This window comes from Convolutriloba macropyga, chromosome 2, assembly GCF_964194025.1.
Source record: "Convolutriloba macropyga chromosome 2, txConMacr16.3, whole genome shotgun sequence".
Classification (NCBI taxonomy): Eukaryota; Metazoa; Xenacoelomorpha; order Acoela; family Convolutidae; genus Convolutriloba; species Convolutriloba macropyga.
In genome coordinates this window covers 72,380,433-72,399,932 of record NC_134469.1, presented here as the reverse complement: position 1 = coordinate 72,399,932, position 19,500 = coordinate 72,380,433, and the positions used below count along the sequence as shown (strand labels likewise).

Below are 19,500 nucleotides of genomic sequence, written 5' to 3'. Positions count from 1 at the left end.
TGATCAGTTGGGTATGAGCGCACGGAGTTCTGATCTGAAGTGGGTTTAAGATTGGAGCCTGTATCGAAGGGATTGTGTGTGCAAAAAACGAGAGGTCATTTTGGTCCTGTTTTTCAGCTTGGTTTAATCAAACCTTTTCAGACCAAAATGTGCTCCGATGTGTTTTTCGTCAGTTCAGAAGAGACTCCTATCAGAGTTTTTGAGAAATTCTGTGAACTAACTTTTGACCTCTGCAAGTCGTTGCGCCGGGCGAGACTTTGCGATGAAAGTTTTCCAGGTTTAGGGCTCGACTTTTCAAGTCTTGCCCTCCAAAGTCTTTTCTGAATCGAACAAAGATCTTTTCATAAATATTTTGGGTCGTGCATAGTCTTTTAGGCATCTTGGCTCTGGCGTCGTCTTTTTATAACTCGAGGTCTAAACCAGCATTTGTTGATTGCAGTTTTTTGTGGCAAGTTCTTAAATTCTTTATTTAAGTTTTTTTTCTGAAAGTGCCATTGTTACCAGCTGGACCGACAAATTAATTGGTGGTGCACAAACAGTAATTGAAGTCGCTTTCTTGAGAACTTACGTTCGCCACGTTATTACAAAACTTAAAATCTTGTATTGATTCTTAACCATGTGTACTGCTCTCTTTACTTTGAATCAAATACAACCATATTATTATGTTTTAATTATACAGCTGCAAAGAAGTATGAAGACGTCATTGTTTTATGCAATGAATTCTGAGTTTTTCAAAATATTTATTTTTTCAAAATTTAAATGTAGTCAGTCCTGTATCTTAATATCAATTGCATAAAATTTTGGTCTGTTCCCAATATAGCTGCCCTCTCCCCAGAATAAATTGATTATAATGTAAACGAACCACTCAAATATAAAATTAGATATTTACTAATTTTTTAATTTGGAAGAAAACAAACAAATAATAAATAAATGCCTCTGCCGTAAACAATGACGTAAGCAATGAAAGCAGTGACTACAAATTAAATGCTGAGCGATATGTTTTCTGAACAACAATATGAAGGCATGACAGAACGAGAACAAGTTCCAAATCAAACAGAGGATGTCAGCCAATCATGTAAGAGTGAAGTGAACAAAATGTGGGAATCGGGGGAGAGGATTCGAGGCAGTGACGAGCGACTGCAACATGATTGGGAGAATGCCTCGGGTTCAAGTCGTGACGTATTAGCACCCCAGGTAGAAACACATTCAGACGGAATTGTTACGAGGACACCAGATCAAAATCAGTTTACAGTTGACGTGAATGGTGATTCGAAATACAGAGAACAAAATGTCGCAACCAGTGCTCAGTTACAGTCACAACCGGTATTTTTTTTTTCAAAAAAAAACAAAGAATTTAATTATATTTTTCTCTATATATTCAAATGTGGTGTAGTCTTGTATAAAACTAATGGTGTAAAACTTGACGGGCACCTCACAGTTCCTATGAATCACTTGACATTGCCTTCGAATCAAAATTGTAATCGAATTCATTGTTAAGTACGGGTATAATTGTGACAAAAGATTATTGTCTGCGTCACGATCACAGGACGAACTTTTTGGTGAAAATTATGTAAAAATTGAGCTGAGAATCTCACTTTCAGTCCATTTATTGCGTAACTGCTACACTTTCATCACTTTTCTTACATTTTTTTTTCTTTTGAGCATCAATTTTGAAGCTTTGTTAAGCTTTTCTGAAAAATTTCCATCCGTTTTGTTATAGCCTATGTATTTAAATAAAACCTATGCTTTTTAGTTAGAATCCTGCAAGACTTTTTGAATTAAAAATTGTGCTGAAAATGGAACCTTTCAAAGCAAAAAAAGCAAAAAAAAATTCTTTTTTAAAAGCAAAATTGTTTTCCTTTTAAAAGCAAAAATATACAAGAAATCAAAAACATACATGTGACTCTGGTATTTTTAATTAAGTGAAGTTTTTTCTCAATTGTAACACAGTTGGGAGCTTAATTTAGGAATTCTTTTGAAACATAAAGAGCAATCAACAGAAACTAGAAAAAAAACTGTTCTCCTCTCTTCTCAGAAAGATAGATTTTCTGTTGTTCCGCTCACAAGTATCCCAAATTAAAAAAAAATGTAAAATTTAAAAACTTCGTAAAATTTTAAATATATCACTTTTCAAAGGACCTGTTGGCTGTGTGCTTAGCATAAATATTCGCAGAAACTGGTTTTGTTTGATAAATCCATTTAACGGAAAATTTTTATTAATTTTGGAGTACTGCCTTGGTTGATTCGAGAAATCTACAAAATACAGCACAGAATTTGTACAAAAATATCGTGGTCAGCAAGCCAAAGAATTTAGCAAAAATATGAATGCAGTATTTCAATTTTGTTTAGACGTCTATTAATTCTTTGAAAAATTAGTTTTTTTAAAATATTTTTGTTGTACATCAGGAGTATCGCAGTTGTTCAACTGGATCCAGATTCAGGCACAAAATTAACGGAGAAACAATAGTTTTAAAAAACATTTTTTTCAAACAATATTTTTAGAATCCAATTAATAAAAACGAAGAATTTAAACTTTACTTTCTTTTTCGATTTCTTCATTTTCAGCGTACTTGTTTCGAAGGAGCCCGTCAAAAAAATTATTAAAAATGTGTTAATTTTTTTGCTTTTGTTTTTTAAAGACATGATTTTTGATGCCATGTTTCAAAAAGACATTTGAATAATCAATTTTTGACTTATGGATTTTTTTTAGCTTTTATAATTGACTCTACAATTTGCTCAAATGATCTTTGATCATTTAATGCGCTGTGACCTAATGAGCAAGCTTTATCAGTTTAATTTTTTATTTTTGATTTCGTTGCTTTGGATAGGCTTGTGTACATTACTTTTCGTACAGCAATGTGCAAATATTCTAAATTTTTTCTCAGTAGAAAAAAGAAGTTGGCTGAGTCGGAAATTGGACGTGAAAACAAAAAACGTCATTGAATGGTTCAATGAAAAAAACATAGTTGGATGAATTCGGGAACTTACCCGAAGAGTGCTCTATGACAAAAACACAGTTTTTCGATAAACTAGTACTTAATAAACTGATTTACAAAATTTTTAAAATTCACCCAACAAAAAGAAAAATTATTTTTTTTATAAACACGACTAATTTAAAAAATCAAAAATTCCTTTGATTTTTTAAGATACTAGAACATCTTAAGAAAATTGTTTTCTCTTCTGTGCAATTTAAAGCATCAAAAGTCCTTCAACCATTCAACGCTCCTCGAATTTTCCTTTAATGAAGAAAATTTTGAAAAATTCCTGAAACAGGCGAAAAATAGAAAATTGTGATTTTTAGTCTTTTCTCTCCAATAAAAAAACACTGTTTTACAATACAAAAACGGCAATATTCTAAAAACCAGAAGTGTTTTGAGAAAAAGCGTCCTCTCAAATCCCAATGAATGCAAAAAAAAACAACGAAATGGCTAATAATAAAAACAAAAACATTAAGGATAATAATAATAATAATAACAATAATAATAATAAAATTCCCTGTACTTGTTTTCACCAAGATTAATGAGTGGCTAACGGGTTTTTAATTTGATTTATTTCACACACTGTGTATCCGTATGGGTATGATTTACACTTAAAATTTTGCTTATCTAAATCAAATAGGTATTCTCTGACTTCTCTTTTGAATTTGAAAGGACTTGAATATGGACTTTGATTGGAAAAGTATTAAAATTTCTTCTCGTTAGATTGTGTTTTGAGATGTCCATTTTTCATTTCCCAAAATTGCACTGCCGGAAGTGGAAGTTTACCTGCCACAAATTTGTTTAACATCACAAGATCCATGAAGATATGTTATGAGATTGGGAGTATATTTGCCGATCTGAGATAATCATTGTATTCTTAATCAGTAAAATGACTGCTTGAACGTGTGAATTAAAACCTTTTTCTCTGAAGTTTTTTCATTTGCTTGATCCAAAAATTTTGATCCGTGAAATGAAACTGATATTATGTAACTCTTGGCTAGTTTTCATTTTATTGACGTTTGATGTGCAAGCTTCTGATTACTTTTTGTAGAAAAATACTCTGTCAAATTGCTAAATAGCTCGTAAATAGCTGAAGAACATCTAAAATAATAGAAAATTCCAATTATTTTTTAAAAATTTAAGACGTCATCGGAACATTTGATTTTTATTACAACCTATGCATTATTATAACGTATTAACAATTTATCACAATAAAATTATATATATAATTTATTACCCCCACACCCATTCTCTTCCTTTTCCTGTTTTTCTTTTCAAGCTTCCCTATCGCTTCTCTATCTCTGCATGCGATGAAAAATGCCGGCCTTGCATATATATATTCCCCGATTTTGAAAAATGTTGGAACATTAAATACAACTCCGTATATTTTGTACGCAGTGAAAAAAAATTATTTCTGACTCACAAATGTGATCGATTTAAATGGCTAGCGCAGTTTTCGAAAACAAATAAAAATAATTCATTTTAATTGGAAACGCAGATTGCAGTGCTGATTGAATGATAAATCTGAAAACGAAAGAGTTTCACTGTTTAGCGTAGCCAAAACTCGCTTGAAGTATCTGCTCCAAGTCCATCGAGGGTTAGTCAACTTGACATTGAGTCCATTGTGACATCAGACAGAGACAGCTATCAAGAACCAGCCGGACTGAATGGGACAGAAAACATCAACTATCAATTCACTACTGACGATGTTGACGCGAATGAGCAGTACCAGACAACGCAAAGCGAAGATGCCGGTGTCTATCACTCAGAACTAGCCCAGGATCACTGGTCCGCAACTGACGATCCGGATTCAAGAGTGTCTAACAGTCCTCGCAATCACTCCGAGGATTCATCAGTTATCGACAATGACGTCACAATTGGCGATGAAAAGGATGACGCGGAAGAGGATGAAGAACATTCATTGTCTGACGTTCCCAATCTGCCGGACATTCCAGCTGATCTTAGGAATCGCTCACCCAACATTGCCAATCTGTTGCAAAGACGTCACAGTACCAGCAAATCTCCGGCAAAAAGTCCTCTAATTTCAACCCCCACAATAGTTGACAAGTTGGACGATAGGTAAGTGTCCGAGTGAACTATTTATTCCATTTATGAAAAATAAATTTGTAATCTTAAATATGGGTCGTTGTCTGCGTTTTAAAGTTTCGTTGAAAGAATGTGGATATGTATTAAAACATTATTCTAGATAAGGACTATTAATTTATTACTTTTTGTTGCAAAAGCACATTTTGACTTCATTTCTGTGCAAAAAAAAGAATCGAACTTCTGAGTTTTGAATTGATGGTTTTAACCAAATCTTATTTCTCGTTGTAGCATTGTCATTAGCAATAATACTTGTCCTGCTTTAAGATTTTGGAGATTTTGGAAACATTTTGTTAATTCTTTCGACCTGGATTTTGTAACTAATCAAATGGTTTTGCATAGTAAACGCTAGTTTTATACACATTTTTCTAGATATTCGATGTAATAAAGAATGGCTTTGAAAATGCTGAGTCTCGATAATAATAAAAATTGAATTTAAATAAAGAATTTTTTACAAAGTTTCTTTTCTTTCGGAACAGACTCTTAAAAAACGCAATGCTTTTCAAAGGAGAGCCGTAGAACTTTAAAAATTATTTATGGGAGGTTTTGCAAGAAACACGTCAAGGAAGGCAGTGCAAGGTTTGCTGTCATTTTTGCTCCGACCCCACTTGTGGGGGGAGGAACTATATACTCAAATGGATTTTTTTTTGTTTAGAGAATTTTGGCCGATCGATATATTCATCGTAGAGAAATGTGAGTGGTATCATTAAAAAGCTCGTGCAACGTAAGGTTAGGAATTAAAAAGTTTTTTTGAACTTCTTTTTTCCGAGGAGTTATCGATGTTTAAACTTTTGTGTGAACACAGGACATTTGGCATGATTTTGTTCACTTGTAGCTTAATTTTCGTTCAAATTAAGATTGTTTCTATTAAAATATCAAATCAAGACCACTTTTCGCGCTACTAAATGAAACATTTTGCCATTCCTAATAAACGAAAGACGACAAAGTGATAGTTTTGGTCTCATGGGTAATTTTACAAAAAAAATTCGAAATCTCTTTGAGAGCTGTTTTTTAGAAATTTTTTTGCATTTTTTTGTTTCTTAAAGTTACTTATAGCCTAGTCATTTTCCATATCAAGATTCCGTTAATGACGAACTTCACTTACAGACAAATGAAGCCCAATGAAAAAAAAATCGTTTTCGAGGGATCGCTTTTGTTTTCTTCTGGCTTCTATGACTTTTTCGTAATGTTTACTGAACCTTTGATTCTCTTTTTGAGATTTTTCCTACATTTTTATAATCGTATAACTTAGACGCGTTGACTAAATTTGTAATAGGACCCTAAAGAGCATTAAGTGAACCTATCTAATGCTTTGAGTGGACAGCTAATGGTTGTTAAGATATTGAAAATAATTTTTCGAATTGTTTTTTGAACATTAACCAATCTTAAACCTATTTTTTGAATTCTATATCATTTTCGCTAATGACAAGACCTCTTTCTTTTCTACTGCAACCTTAATTTATCTGATTACCCCTTTTGACGTCCAACTATTGGTTTTATGAGTTCGATGCCATGAGTTTTCGCAATTTCTCGCACTTTTCTAAAGAATTTTTGGTTTTTGCCTGTATTTGTTGTTGTTGTTTTCATAACCATAGGACTTATTCTGATGTCCTATTGATGAATTATTAATGACAAACATCATAGTCTTCCCATCGACGCATAACTTAGCGTGTTTATTGATTTCCTTTGAAAGTTATTGATTTCATTGGCGTTGATTTTACGTGTTTTTCGTAAAAATTTCGTGGTTTTGATATGCTTGTTCGCTTTTGTTGATTTTTCGAAGTCAGCTTTTGGAACGAGGAAGCATCTTGTTGCTGTTATAAAAGAAATAAAGCGGGAAAGCCTTTACTGAAAAGTTCACTTTTTAATGGCTTCGACACTTTTCTCTCTCTTTTTTTACTTTGCTGTTTTTGACTGTTCTTTATTCTTTTTGTAGCTCTAAAACGCTGAGAGGTCTAATAAGCAGCCTGTTGAGGATCGAATTAATGATTTCACTCAATGCAGTCAGTGTACAGCGAAAACCGTGAAAGTTTAGGATATTTTTCGTTTTCAAAGTTCTTTAATTTTTTCTGTTTTTGTTGTTCTTTTCTAGAATTATCTTTTTTCGCGTAATAACAGATCCATATGATTTTCAAATATAGACCAAGTGAATTTATTTTATCGTTCAGTAAAATTTCAGTGGATATAGTATAGATAATAATTGAAATAAGAGAAACAATTTTCAGATAAATCTTATGATTTTGATGGCTTCTGTAATTTGTTTTTGCAATTTGATTTTCTACAATTTCTATGGCTTATTCTACACAAATACAGGTCGTATCGGTTTCTTAAAGACTTTTTTGTAACTTTATCAAGAATGAATTCATTAAAGGCTTAGGGTTTTTTAGACGTATGAGGTTATGAATTGTTTTTTAAAATGTTGATCGATTTTTGAAGTTTGCCTCTTTATTTCTTTGTGTCGACTTGTTACCTAGTACCATCAAGGAAAAATCCCATCTGCTGTGTAGTTAAAAAAGAGTAAATTTGTGTAGCTAAGGTTTTATCCGATTGCATTTTGACGTTATTACACGTTGCTTTTAAGTTTAGATATTGAGTTTCTTTTTGTTGTTGCTGATTTTGTTGTTTTTTTTCTCGTATTCTTCTTAATGGCAGATCTTGTGAGTGCCTTCATGAAGCATGACATTATGTAATTCAATTAGTAGTTTGGGTTTAAAAAGATTTTTTTAACTCAAACATATGTTTTTGATTATCTCTTCATTTGGTTGACAATTAGGTCAAAAATGTAGATGAGCTCGGGTCGGAACATCATGTGCTAACGCACATTAACGAGCCTCCTTGTTTTATAGTATAAAACATTATAGTTTGTTGTATATTTTTTTAATGTAGTTATCGCAAAAATTATGCAAATACAGTCCAAAGTTTTTAATGGAATTTTATTGGATAGTATAAAATCCACCGTGTAAACACAGTCTTTCAAGAATTAAAAAAATATATTATTGTCTTCCTTTGTAGTGAAAACCCGTTTTCAAGTTGAGTTCTGGTTAGACTTGTTCTTTTGTCTTTGAGATCGCAAAATGACTAATGTGATTTGACTTTGTTTGTGTTTTCCCACCATTCACCTCAACTTTATGGGAAGTGAAAAATTCTTTTCCAATTTTAGATCTGAGATAAATTTTGGTTCTATCGTCGGCTGACGAACATGTATTTAAACATGCTGCGTTGTCAGCAAAGAAATTAATTGTTGTGTTGTTCAGCACAGAAGTCATATTGTTGATATAGATGAAAAACAATAGAGGTCCAAGTACAATTCTTGAAGAAATAATATTTTAGCAAATTTATGGCATAATAAATTCTAACCAAAGAGGTCCAAAACCAATTAAAACTAATATTTGTTTGTTGGAATCCAATTCTTGAATTGTCGACTGCCTCCTTCATAATTTTAGTAATTTTGTTTTTGAGCTCCTTTGAAAGATAGCCATCTTTGCAAAATTACTTTTATCAATTTATATACCAGCAACACTGAAATAAAACAAATTTCAAATGTTAGTGTTGAACTAATTTATCTGCAGTTGCCGAATTTGCTAGATCCAAATTCGTTTTTGCGGTTTTTTTTACTTTCTACACACACACACACACACACACACACACACACACACACACACACACACGCACACACACACACACACACACACACACACACAAACTTCGTGTACAAGTGTACTGCATCAGAGCTGCTGCAATAACAACATAGTTGCCATCTTTCTCTGAAGCTGTGGACTGACGTCCTCAATTATGAACAGTTTAAGGTCTCGCTGCTTGGCCGACTTCTCTATTCTTTTTCTCTTTTTGTTGGGCTAAATTTAATTATTCATGCTCTTTTTCTTTTCGTCATTCTTTTTTCTTTTCTTACTTTCATGGCAATAGATACCAGCACAATTAACGTATATTTACACAAATCTTTTGATTAGAAAAAAGATTTAGCGAAAACTATTTTTTATCCTGAAAAGCTTACCGCCTGTTTTCTTGATTGTTGTTTATATTGATAGTCTGTTATTGGATATCAACATAATTTTGAGGTCTTGGAATATAGATTTTATCTTTACCGCTTGTAACGCGTATCGTATTCAAGTTGCTGTCCGGGGCGATAATTTCGGTGAACTTAAATGAGTTTTAGGTATGTGGAACCCATTTAATTATTTCCAACACTTCATGATTCAGTTAACTGCTCTTAGATTTCGAACCAGAGCACGTATCAAATCTCGATAGATGGTAATAGAAAAGTGGTTGAGCTGAGCGCTGAGTCAACCGGTCATAATAGGAATCCTGATACTGCTTTGCTTAGTATTTGTTTGACTAACGAGCTTGCTTCCATCTGTGTGGAACCAAGCTATTTATATCGTGGAATGGAAGGCACAAGCATTGTCGCCAGTTTTCACTAATTAAAAATGCCAACCCGTACCATACTTACAGAGACAATCACGACTGATTCAGAAAAAAATCAGGGAAGGTCTCAGGCCTGATTCAGAGTCTGATCAGGTCAAATACAAGGCTGCTAAAAGAACACTCCAGAGTCGATCTCTGAGGTTTCTATTGACAGAGAAATCCCAAGTCTTGGGTCTCTCTGCCCAGAGGGGTCTCAAGTCTTGGTTCCCCTACCAAAATCTTGACATCTCTCTGCCAAGAATTGGCCTCTCTAAAATCTCTGATTCAGGCCTGATAGGCTGTGGGGGTTTGGTACGGGAAAAGGTCATTTTGTGAAATCTGGTGACCCAAGTGTGGGCTTGGGTTGCATAAAAAAAGCAATCTCAAACGCATAACGGGCCAATTTTTATTTCTTAGGGGTGCTCATTTTAAATGACTTCTAACTAATGATCTTCCTATTTAACCATAGCATTACTGTTATGTCAGTGGGGGGTGTTTAATGTCTGTTCAGAAGAAGTTCGACCAGTCACACAACAGTGGGTGTCTTCATCAATGGCAAGCTTTCTGGACACTCCGAGCAGAGAAGCATCCTCACAAGCCACTACCTTGCTATCAACAGTCTAGGAGTACTCAGTAGGTACGTGTGTATTAGAACAACAGGTAGATCGCAGTGTGAAATCATTGATAGCGATGGTTTAAAATAGGAGTAAACCAGATGGAACACTCTCACTCAGATCAGACCAAAATAACCCCAGATCAGAGCGTCTGAGACCGTAAGGTGACTCGTAATCAACGTCTCACCAGGTGACGTCAAATTAAAAAAGTCTCAGACAACAATAGCCTCTGATCAGACTGTCCTCTGTATTTGATCTCAATCAGGCTCAGTAATATCATGTGCAAAACTAACAAAAACTTGACGCTGGAGTACGTCACCAAGAACTTCTGAACTTGAAAACAAATTATTGGCCCTCCTAACAGTTTCATCCAGCTCAGTTTGTCTTGAATGCTTAGCTTGTTTCATGGATGAGGCCTCTAGTCATAAACCATCAAAATCTCCGCAATTTAAACAATCTATTCTATCTAATTTTTTCTGGTCGTTGTTTCTCTTATGCGTTTTACCTCCTCTGTTGCTTATTCGTAAGATGCATTTGGCCACAGAAAATAATTTTTCCAGTTCAAGTAATCGTGCGGCTCTTCTATAAACTGTCCATTTCTATCCAATTGAATGAGTGACGAAAAAGTTAATGCTTTAGTTGGATGCTGCTTTGAATACAGGGTACCTAAGAGATAATGTAATGGGCGTCTGCAGACCAATTCCTCGAGTGTCTAGAACTTGGAATTATTGGTTGGGAAAGGGGATGAATTTGGAAAGATCCAATCGTATTTCTTCTCTTGTGTAATGATGTGAAAAAAAAACTTTCCACCCCAAACACATCCCAATCCTCTTTCAAAAGGAGCAATTCAATTCGTCAAAAAGAATGCTTGTCCGTAACTTTTAAAGCTCAGCTCCTGGCTGAGGTACGTATTAAAGAAGTAGAAATGTTTAAGCAATTATTTACAATGAAGGTGCATCCAATTTTTGTCCAGTTGAAACAAAATCTGTCCATTCGATTTGTCATCTTGTTAATTGAGCCCCCATATTTTGAAACTTTGCTTATTAATATGTAAGCACACAATGAATTATGCGTGCTTTAACCTTTTCTCATTTAAATGGATTCATTCAAACTTTTTTCATTCAATGGATTTTACCGAATCTTCGAGAATCGAAAGCAAAATTCCGTTTATTCTTCCGCTAATACCAGCAAATTAGCATCTTTAATATAAATGATCTCTAATGACCAATTAGTTCTTGTAAAAGACTGGTTTTCTAGGACTGTGGGTGAAGGCGAACAAAATAGATAGCCAAATCAATTGAATGTAGCCTTCGACTATTTTTATTGTCATGAGGAGGTTTCTCGTTTTGTTATTAATTTCTCAAGATGAAAATCTGAATTTAACCGGAGTTCAGGCTAAAGTATTGGGCAATTGCAACAGGTTCCACTACCGACTGAGGGTGACAGAGTTGCCAGATTGTGTGGCTGCTTTGAGCAATGGTGAGGTCATTGTAGCTGACAACCACAGTGACATCAGCCGACTCAAGTTCTTCGACTGCAACCAGAGATACCAGAGGAGTCTGCCTCTAGTGGACGAGAATCACAACAATCACAACTCTCTGTGAGTAAATAATTTGTTAATTAGTAGCCAAGAAGCAATAGCGATGCCATGGGCAGTTATGTCCATAGGAATGAGCAACATATTGTCTCACCCAACGAGCGGGGAGAACATAAATAATTTTCAAGAGCTCAATGAAGATTGAAGAGAGAAGAATTCTGAAATTTAAGAACAGGACTGATGTTATAGAGAGCGATTGAGAAAAATGAAGAATTCTTCTACAAAACAAACACTCCCTTATTTGAACTTTTAATGAGCAAAAACTTTTGATTCCGAATTAATTCAACTTGTATTGGAAAGATTTGTATTAATTCAACTTTTATTCTCAAGTTCATATATGATTCATAGTAATCATCCTGAGTCATAAACTGTTTTATGGAATCCTTTTAACATACTTATGTAGTTAACATAGAATGATTATGAATAAAATAGCGGACCATGAAAATTGTCCAAACCCCTTATTTAGCCTCTGAAACAAAATAATCTGTTGTCTTAGTTGTCTTTATAATTCATATATAAAAGTGTTCTACTTGTAACCTAGCATGCCACAACAGATCAAACAAGATTCTTAAAAAATATCAAGGAATTTTGTTGCGATGCTGTCAATATTAGATCTTTTGAGCACTTAAATACGTCCGCTTCTGTTCTTTAGTTCTTTTTTTAATCGATACCCGTCTCAGAATTTGCCAAAATGTTCATATGGAAATTTACTCGCTTCGAATGATGACACTTTTCTAGCATGCTAAATCTGAAGAAGATTCCTCTGTGGGAGAGCCACTAAGTCTTCCATTGGTGATGCGTGGGAAGCACTGATTCTGAAATTAAGCTACAGAAAGGAATGGTTAGGGGGTCAAAAATCCTTAGCAATCAATCAAAGATCGGTCATAGGTCATATTGATCCAAAAACTCATGCGGTTTTGTACTAATATTACAAGACCAAACTAAGATATATCTTATATGAAAGCATAAACGATTTTAGAATATCTACCAAGAGTGTTCACAAAAAGATGCGCGTTATTGTATACAGCAGATGACATTTTTTTTAAAGTTGCGCTACCCAACATGTGGCCCTCGACTTGGGTCGCCACAAGTGTGTCCTCTCCGGCCGAGCTCATAGCCTAGACAAAATTTCCGTCACGCGGCTTCTTCTGGCCCATAGTTGAGTTGGGCCGTTCAGTCTGATCAATTTTGTTTTCTTTCGGTTTGGCCCCTATCCATACATCAGTTTGACTATACTCAATCTTTAATTAAATTGGGAACGCTTATTCTGTACAGTTTTTATTTCTTCTCGTAGAATTGTTCGATCAATATTTTAAAAAGACAGTGTTCTTTTGTTTTTTTTTGCAAGAGTCTGAGTTATTTCCGGAGATTCTCTGATTCCAATTTCCGTAAACTTTTTAGATTAAAAAATTTTGTAAATACTAAATTGATTTAAAATCACTTGATCACTTTTTGAAGCACGAATAATTGCTTTTTATCTGCTTTGAAATGTACCAATTTTTAGCTTCTGATCAGATGCCCTATTCCATATTTTAGACAAATGAGTACGTAAAGTGTGTTATGATTATAATTCATCTGGAAAAATTGTTTTGCAAACAGTTTTTGAACACTAAATTTTTTTCCAGTTGTTATTGCGAAAAAATCCATTTTTGTCGCTTAAAGGTGCCATTCTAAGCAAGTTAATATAAAAGATTCCAAACGGGATTAATAGCAAAATAATATCTTTCTGTGTTTGGCAACAAAAATTTTTTCAATAACTTTCATTTTTGCGTATCATTTGCTTTAAATAAATGCTGCAAAAAGAGAATTTGTTTTTCTCACTCCTTATATTTTTGCTAAATTTTAGAATCACAATTCAGTTCTCAGAATTTTGGCAGATTTTTTTTTGTCTGCAGTTGTTTCAGACTTTGCTGTTTCTAACGTGACATTTTGTAACAATTATTGTAGTAGTGGAACTCTACTTGAGCTTAATTTCCAACTTAATTTAAATATTCTATTATAATTCATTTTTGAAATTCATTAGATGTTTTCAGACGTTTAGGAAGTAATATTCGCTGAAAATACTTTCTTTCAGATGTTTTTGTCACGCCAAAGCAAGAAGAATTTACCTATGTAATTTTTTCATACTTAATTTATTTAGGATGAGAAGGCAATTTTTTCAATTTGTTTGGACAATTTGTTCGCGAGCAGAAAAGATGATTCTGATTTCGCAAATTCTAAGTGACCTTTTCAACAATTTTATTTGAGAGAGCAATCTTTGGTGACTCGTTGAAATGTTTGTGGTTTTCTGTTTTGTATTTTTGAAATAGTTGTATATCTTCAGAATTTTTCTATTTGTTTTTTGATGTCTTACTTTTAATTTCGTATTTACAGTTTTTGAGATTTTGAGTCCAAACAGCGTTCAATATTTTCGCCCTATCTTGACAATGTTTTACAATCTGAAAAAAAATTCCTTCGTAGTATTTTGCCTTTGAAATAAAGCTTCATTTGATATGAAGATAAGTCAAAATTGTTGTTGATTCTTTTAAGTTCATATATTTTTTTAAATTAACAGTAAATCTCACGTCATGTTGATATGCATATGTTTTTGATAAAACTTAACCAGACAAACTCAAAATTACTGATTAAATGAGTAGTACCTAAAATAGTAACCAATTTGTAATTTATGAGGAGCTTTTTACGCTTCATACCGCCAATGTTTTTGGCAAAGATTTTTGCCTTATGAAGAGTCGAAAAGCCCTCAATTTTGTGTGAAAAGTGTTGTCAAATAAAATTTAAACTGGTAGTTAACTTGCCTGAAATTAGTTGCCCACTTAACTTTAGATAGGTAATAAACCCCCACGGAAATAAACCCCCACTTTAAAATTGAATTTTGGTCGTGACAATTTGCTCGGTTGTGATAGTTTCATATCAAGTCCCACGGGCCGCTGAGGTATGGCCATAGCCCGCGAGGCATGGCCAAACGCGCTAAATGCGCAGCTGTTTAATAGTAAAGTGGGGATTTATTTCCGTGGCGTTTTATTTATGTGGGAGTTTATTTCCCTGGGGGTTTATTTCCTGTATAAAATGAAGTGGGTTTTTTCCGTGGGTTTTTTTCCGCAACCGGCCCACTTTGTGAGCTATTAGCTGTGCAACAACACCTTGCTCTCTAATTTCAGTTCCTTAATTTGTACCGAAAGATGTTTTGTGTTAACACAGATGTGCTCCTTACGTCACAGATATCCAATTATCCAATGGGGACTCCCATCTGTGGATAGTGGACAGTTTCAACCAGACTGTGAGGGAAGTTGACCTCCTCTCTGGTCAGACTCTACAGCTCTGGACCAACCACACTTTAGAAAGGGGACATAAACTGATGCGGCCGGGCAAAGTTGCCATCAGCCCAGATAGGGTGTATGTCTCAGATGCAGGTGAAGTAATCGCTGATATAATGCCAAGGCAATATTATCGCAAGTCTGAATATCAGCTCTGTTTCCGACCTATGATCGTGTCACGCTTTAACCTGTCAGTCTTGTTCAGGTCTTGGGCAAGATTTAGCAATTCTAAATCGATGTACCAAACGCAAATCGATGTGACAAAGGCCTGGTAAGCCTAAAACCTTCCGAATGCGAATCATTTATTGAAATAATTTTGAGCCGCCAGCTTAGTGGGTGCATATTTTTTCCGCCGCCCAGCGAGCTTGTTGCAGTATATCAAAATGATTTACAAAGGCCTGGTAAGCCTAAAACCTTCCGAATGCGAATCATTTATTGAAATAATTTTGAGCCGCCAGCTTAGTGGGTGCATATTTTTTCCGCCGCCCAGCGAGCTTGTTGCAGTATATCAAAATGATTTACAAAGGCCTGGTAAGCCTAAAACCTTCCGAATGCGAATCATTTATTGAAATAATTTTGAGCCGCCAGCTTAGTGGGTGCATATTTTTTCCGCCGCCCAGCGAGCTTGTTGCAGTATATCAAAATGATTTACTATGTAATGACAACAGTTCCATGATTGATGTGTTCCGCGTGTTCCATGATGCTTCCACGGCACCTTTTCCATAATTCAAAAGAGTGGGGCTACAACAAAAAAAATCCCATGTTTTTCAAAACAAAACTTTTGCTTTCTATTCACAAAATAACTGTTTTTCACAATTGTTTGGGGATTTGAAAACTGAGAAATAGTATTTCTCAAAACATCCAACTGATGATATCTTGTAATCATTTCAGTTTCCCACCTTGCAGCTCATTAGGTGCATATCATTATTTGCTATCCTGAAGCACGCGTGCTGACGTTTAACATAATTTTTATTATGAATGCCGTGTATTTAGTATCTGCAGTGCATAACATACTGGAGGCAACGACACGAGAGATCCGGATTAGCTTAAAGTGCTATAACGAAAGCTCGTGGAAAAAATATTAGCGTCATGCTACTATTCTAGGAACGACCCATCGAAACGGCGCTTAAAATCTTAAAATCTTTTTCAATGATCTCTCAGGTGATGTTTAGCAATTTTTGCAAAACAGTTTAGAGATCAGCAGGGAACTGTAATCGGCTAATTGAAGAGTATAATTCAGTAAACTCCAGCTTTTTCTTCGGTTTTTAAGAATTGATTTAAGAATAACAAAGTTAAAATTTTGCAGTTGTTCTCAATTTTTTCATCAATTTTTTTCGGCCCTATGAATTGGTTTTCATTTTCAGGAGACGAAACAGTGAAAGCATTTGATCGGTCAAACGGAGACTTCCTCTTCAAATTCAAAGTGGGTCCCAATTACTCAGATAGACAAAACTCCACCAACTTGGGCAGTTCTCAGACATCAGTTGCACTGACAGCCACATCGTCATCAACTACCCTCGATTCCGAAGATAACGGCTGTCCCTGGGCCATACACTGGACTATGGATGAGACATTGCTAATAGGGGATATTAGGTATGACTTTGTCTACATCGTGGACAAGAGAGGCAAGAGACTGGGCAGATTTGGGGGCAGTGGAAGGGGGTTGAACAAATTCAACGGACCTGTAGCAATATGTTCTGACGGAGACGGAAACATTGCAATAGCCGACGCCAAAGTAAGACAAAAAGGATAGGCACAATTTTAAAGACTGAAATTTGCGGCTAATGAAATAGATCAGTTTTGAAGTACGTACAATCTAACTTTAACAATCTAACTTTAAGATGAATAGTTTTCAAGAGTAGGCTTATTAGCCCAGGTTTCACGATAATAACCAACATGGATTGATACGACTGTGGTTCTTCTCAATGGTCGGCATGTGTTAGTTCATCTGAACCCTAGATCCCCACATCTTTATTCCACCATCGTTTTCGATATAATTTTAATTAAAATTAAAAATTATAATAGAAGTATGCCCTCTCGTGAGTTTCCGATCAACTGGTCACTGTCTGACATGGCGGCCTTCAAGAATTTCTTCTGTTTTAATAGTTTCGATTTTTAACTTGAGATCCCTTTATCCGCTTCTTTCGAAAACGACTGACGATGCTATGTAATTTGTGTGTGGAAATCAGGCAACCTCGTTCACGCAACCCCGCAACTTCTTTGAATTAAAAGGAAAAGTTTTTGGAGCAAGGCAACATTTTTATTTTTCGAAATTAGTGCGAATTGTAATATGAAATATTTAGAATCAATTAATACATATTATTCATAATCGCGACCATTTTCGTTATTTTCTCGATAAATATTTCATTTAGAAAAATTTTAAACCAGAGTCCGTCTAACCAACTATTTTTCTGAATATTCTGGCTTTTGTAGCGGAAGTTAAAGGCATCCTGTCCGTGGCAGAAATTGAACGCAAAAATAGGCTCAAGTGCACGGATCGGTTGAAATAAATAGAAAAAAAATCAATTTAGTTTATTGCTTTTATTTTGAAAAAATTACGCCTACAAATCTATTGTCATTTTTGCCATCGAATAGTTTCATTACAGAACGGCCGCGTGCAGTTGTTCACGCGGGACATGATGTTGATCACTTCTGTTCACCCCATGGGGGAGGAGGGAGACGAAGTGACAGCCATTGCATTGACAGCGGACGGAATGCTAACCGTGATTGACCACCTCAGCAATCAGTGCCTAATATTTTAGGCAAAAAACTCCAATTCTCATATCAGCCCTATTCTTAATATTGTTGCACAAAAATTGGCAAACATATGAACATTTCCACATTGCACGCTTGTTACGCATAAAAAAGAAATATTTTTGTTTCAATAAAATTAATATAATATTGACTGTGAAAAAATAACTTCAATGAAAAGCAGCTAAGAAAAATATCTGCGTTTTATGAATTTCTGCTGTTACAATGAGTATCTTTTCTGTAATTACGCAGGCGCTATAATAAATACTTTAGTATTGATTGAACGCGAACGGAGTGAGAGCGCCATTGCTACAAAAACAGTTTATTTTATTTCTATCCCCAGAAGTTTATTAATTACTCTCAAACGCAGTTTGTAGCAATTGTAATAGTACTGCTGGCCTTTTATATGCACTTTTTGAACTACCGACATTTTCTCTGGTAGCTTTTTTCAACAGACCATTTTGCTTTTTGTCTTCAAATATGGGATAAGTATATTGAACGCAGAGGGCAATAAATAGCTGTGAAGTTGTCTTAGAGACTTACGACATAATAGTCTTTATGTTTTGCATATAACTCACAGTAAGCAAAAACCATATGTTAGAGTATAGTTCTGGGAAGCCTAAGGCAATTAGAGCTCAAAGCTGAGGGCGCTTGCGCCGAGGCTGAGCTTGAAGTGCCGAAGGTTTTACAGAACTATGCGCTAACTTATTTAGACCCCAATTTTGCTGTTCAAAACTCAAAAAGAGAACTAAAGTAAAATTTATAGTAACATTGCAATTCTCGTGCAGCGAATCAATCCAACAATTGAATAATCGTTCAGCCAAATAATTTTTTTCTAAATTCCTTGATATTATTGTAGGAGCAAATGAATCGCAGAGGTCGTCAGACGGCTGTTGTGTCACTCTCATTGTCTCTCGTTATGTTTTTGTTTGAAAAATGAGCAATTTTTAATAAAATTTCTTTATGTTGACTCAATTATAGACCCTAAAAAAAGTCTTTTTTGCCGAAGTTGTTATATTTTGTGACTGTTTCCTGTTTTCAATTATTCCTTTTTAATTATCTTTGAAAGTGTATGCTTTGTCTCATGAGAAAAAAAGTAGGCTTCCAATATAATTTTCCAGGAATCATGGCTTCCAAGAATTTTTCAAGAATTTTTCCAAGAAATTTTCCCGAGAGGTTTGCTCAGTTGATTGCTCATTTTATACCATTTTGGAAGGTTGAAATCGTCGAGACAGGTGTGAGAAGTGAGAGAAAAATGATTAAATTCAAATTCTAGTGTGATATGAAACGTGAAATCTTGAAAAAAAGTGGGACGCTTGAAAAAGTATGAAATAATGACTTCATGCTTGATCAACTTTCAAAATTAGTGATCGAGTCTAACTTTAATGTTGATTTTCTCTATCAGCAAAATTGAGGTCTAAAAATGGATAGGGAGACATCAGTTCATGCGGTTAATGGCCACCCCTTTACTCCTTCCTCGTCAACCCTCCCCACCATCTGATTCCACCAGTGATTTCGCACACTTGTCCCCCTGCAACTCAACCACGCGCATCTTGCCTCAATTAAGCTTAAGCAAACTTCCATAAGCCGCAGAGAGCTACTAACGAAACTAACCAATCGCCAGTAGTTAAGTGTTATTAGCTCGATGTTTAGTGATTGTTTTTTTTTCTTAAAGTAAACTTGTATATCAATTAATTGTTAATTAATTCAAAGTTTGGCTA

At 34.8% G+C, this 19,500-nt stretch overlaps 1 protein-coding gene across 5 annotated transcripts; it reads left to right on the top strand.

The window, feature by feature from the left end:
• Positions 1 to 547: 547 nt before the first annotated feature.
• Positions 548 to 17,922, top strand: LOC142335441 (uncharacterized). Of its 5 annotated transcripts, none has more exons than XM_075383930.1 (8): positions 548 to 689; positions 971 to 1,323; positions 4,531 to 5,057; positions 10,015 to 10,140; positions 11,538 to 11,717; positions 14,913 to 15,124; positions 16,393 to 16,763; positions 17,635 to 17,922. In XM_075383930.1, the coding sequence occupies exons 2-8, from the start codon at positions 985 to 987 to the stop codon at positions 17,788 to 17,790; spliced, it is 1,911 nt and encodes a 636-aa protein (XP_075240045.1). In that variant the 5' UTR covers positions 548 to 689; positions 971 to 984; the 3' UTR covers positions 17,791 to 17,922. The 5 variants fall into 5 exon arrangements, with proteins under 5 accessions (XP_075240045.1, XP_075240047.1, XP_075240046.1 ...); XM_075383932.1 differs by having other exon boundaries at positions 550 to 689; positions 968 to 1,323; XM_075383931.1 differs by having other exon boundaries at positions 550 to 689; positions 959 to 1,323.
• The last annotated feature ends 1,578 nt before the right edge of the window (positions 17,923 to 19,500 follow it).

Excerpts from the sequence above, each read along its gene's own strand:
- LOC142335441 (XM_075383930.1), top strand. The coding sequence starts at position 985 with ATGCTGAGCGATATGTTTTCTGAACAACAATATGAAGGCATGACAGAA. Across the intron at positions 5,058-10,014 it reads GTTGACAAGTTGGACGATAG|AAGAAGTTCGACCAGTCACA; the intron begins GTAAGTGTCCGA and ends ATGTCTGTTCAG. Across the intron at positions 11,718-14,912 it reads CACAACAATCACAACTCTCT|ATGTGCTCCTTACGTCACAG; the intron begins GTGAGTAAATAA and ends GTGTTAACACAG.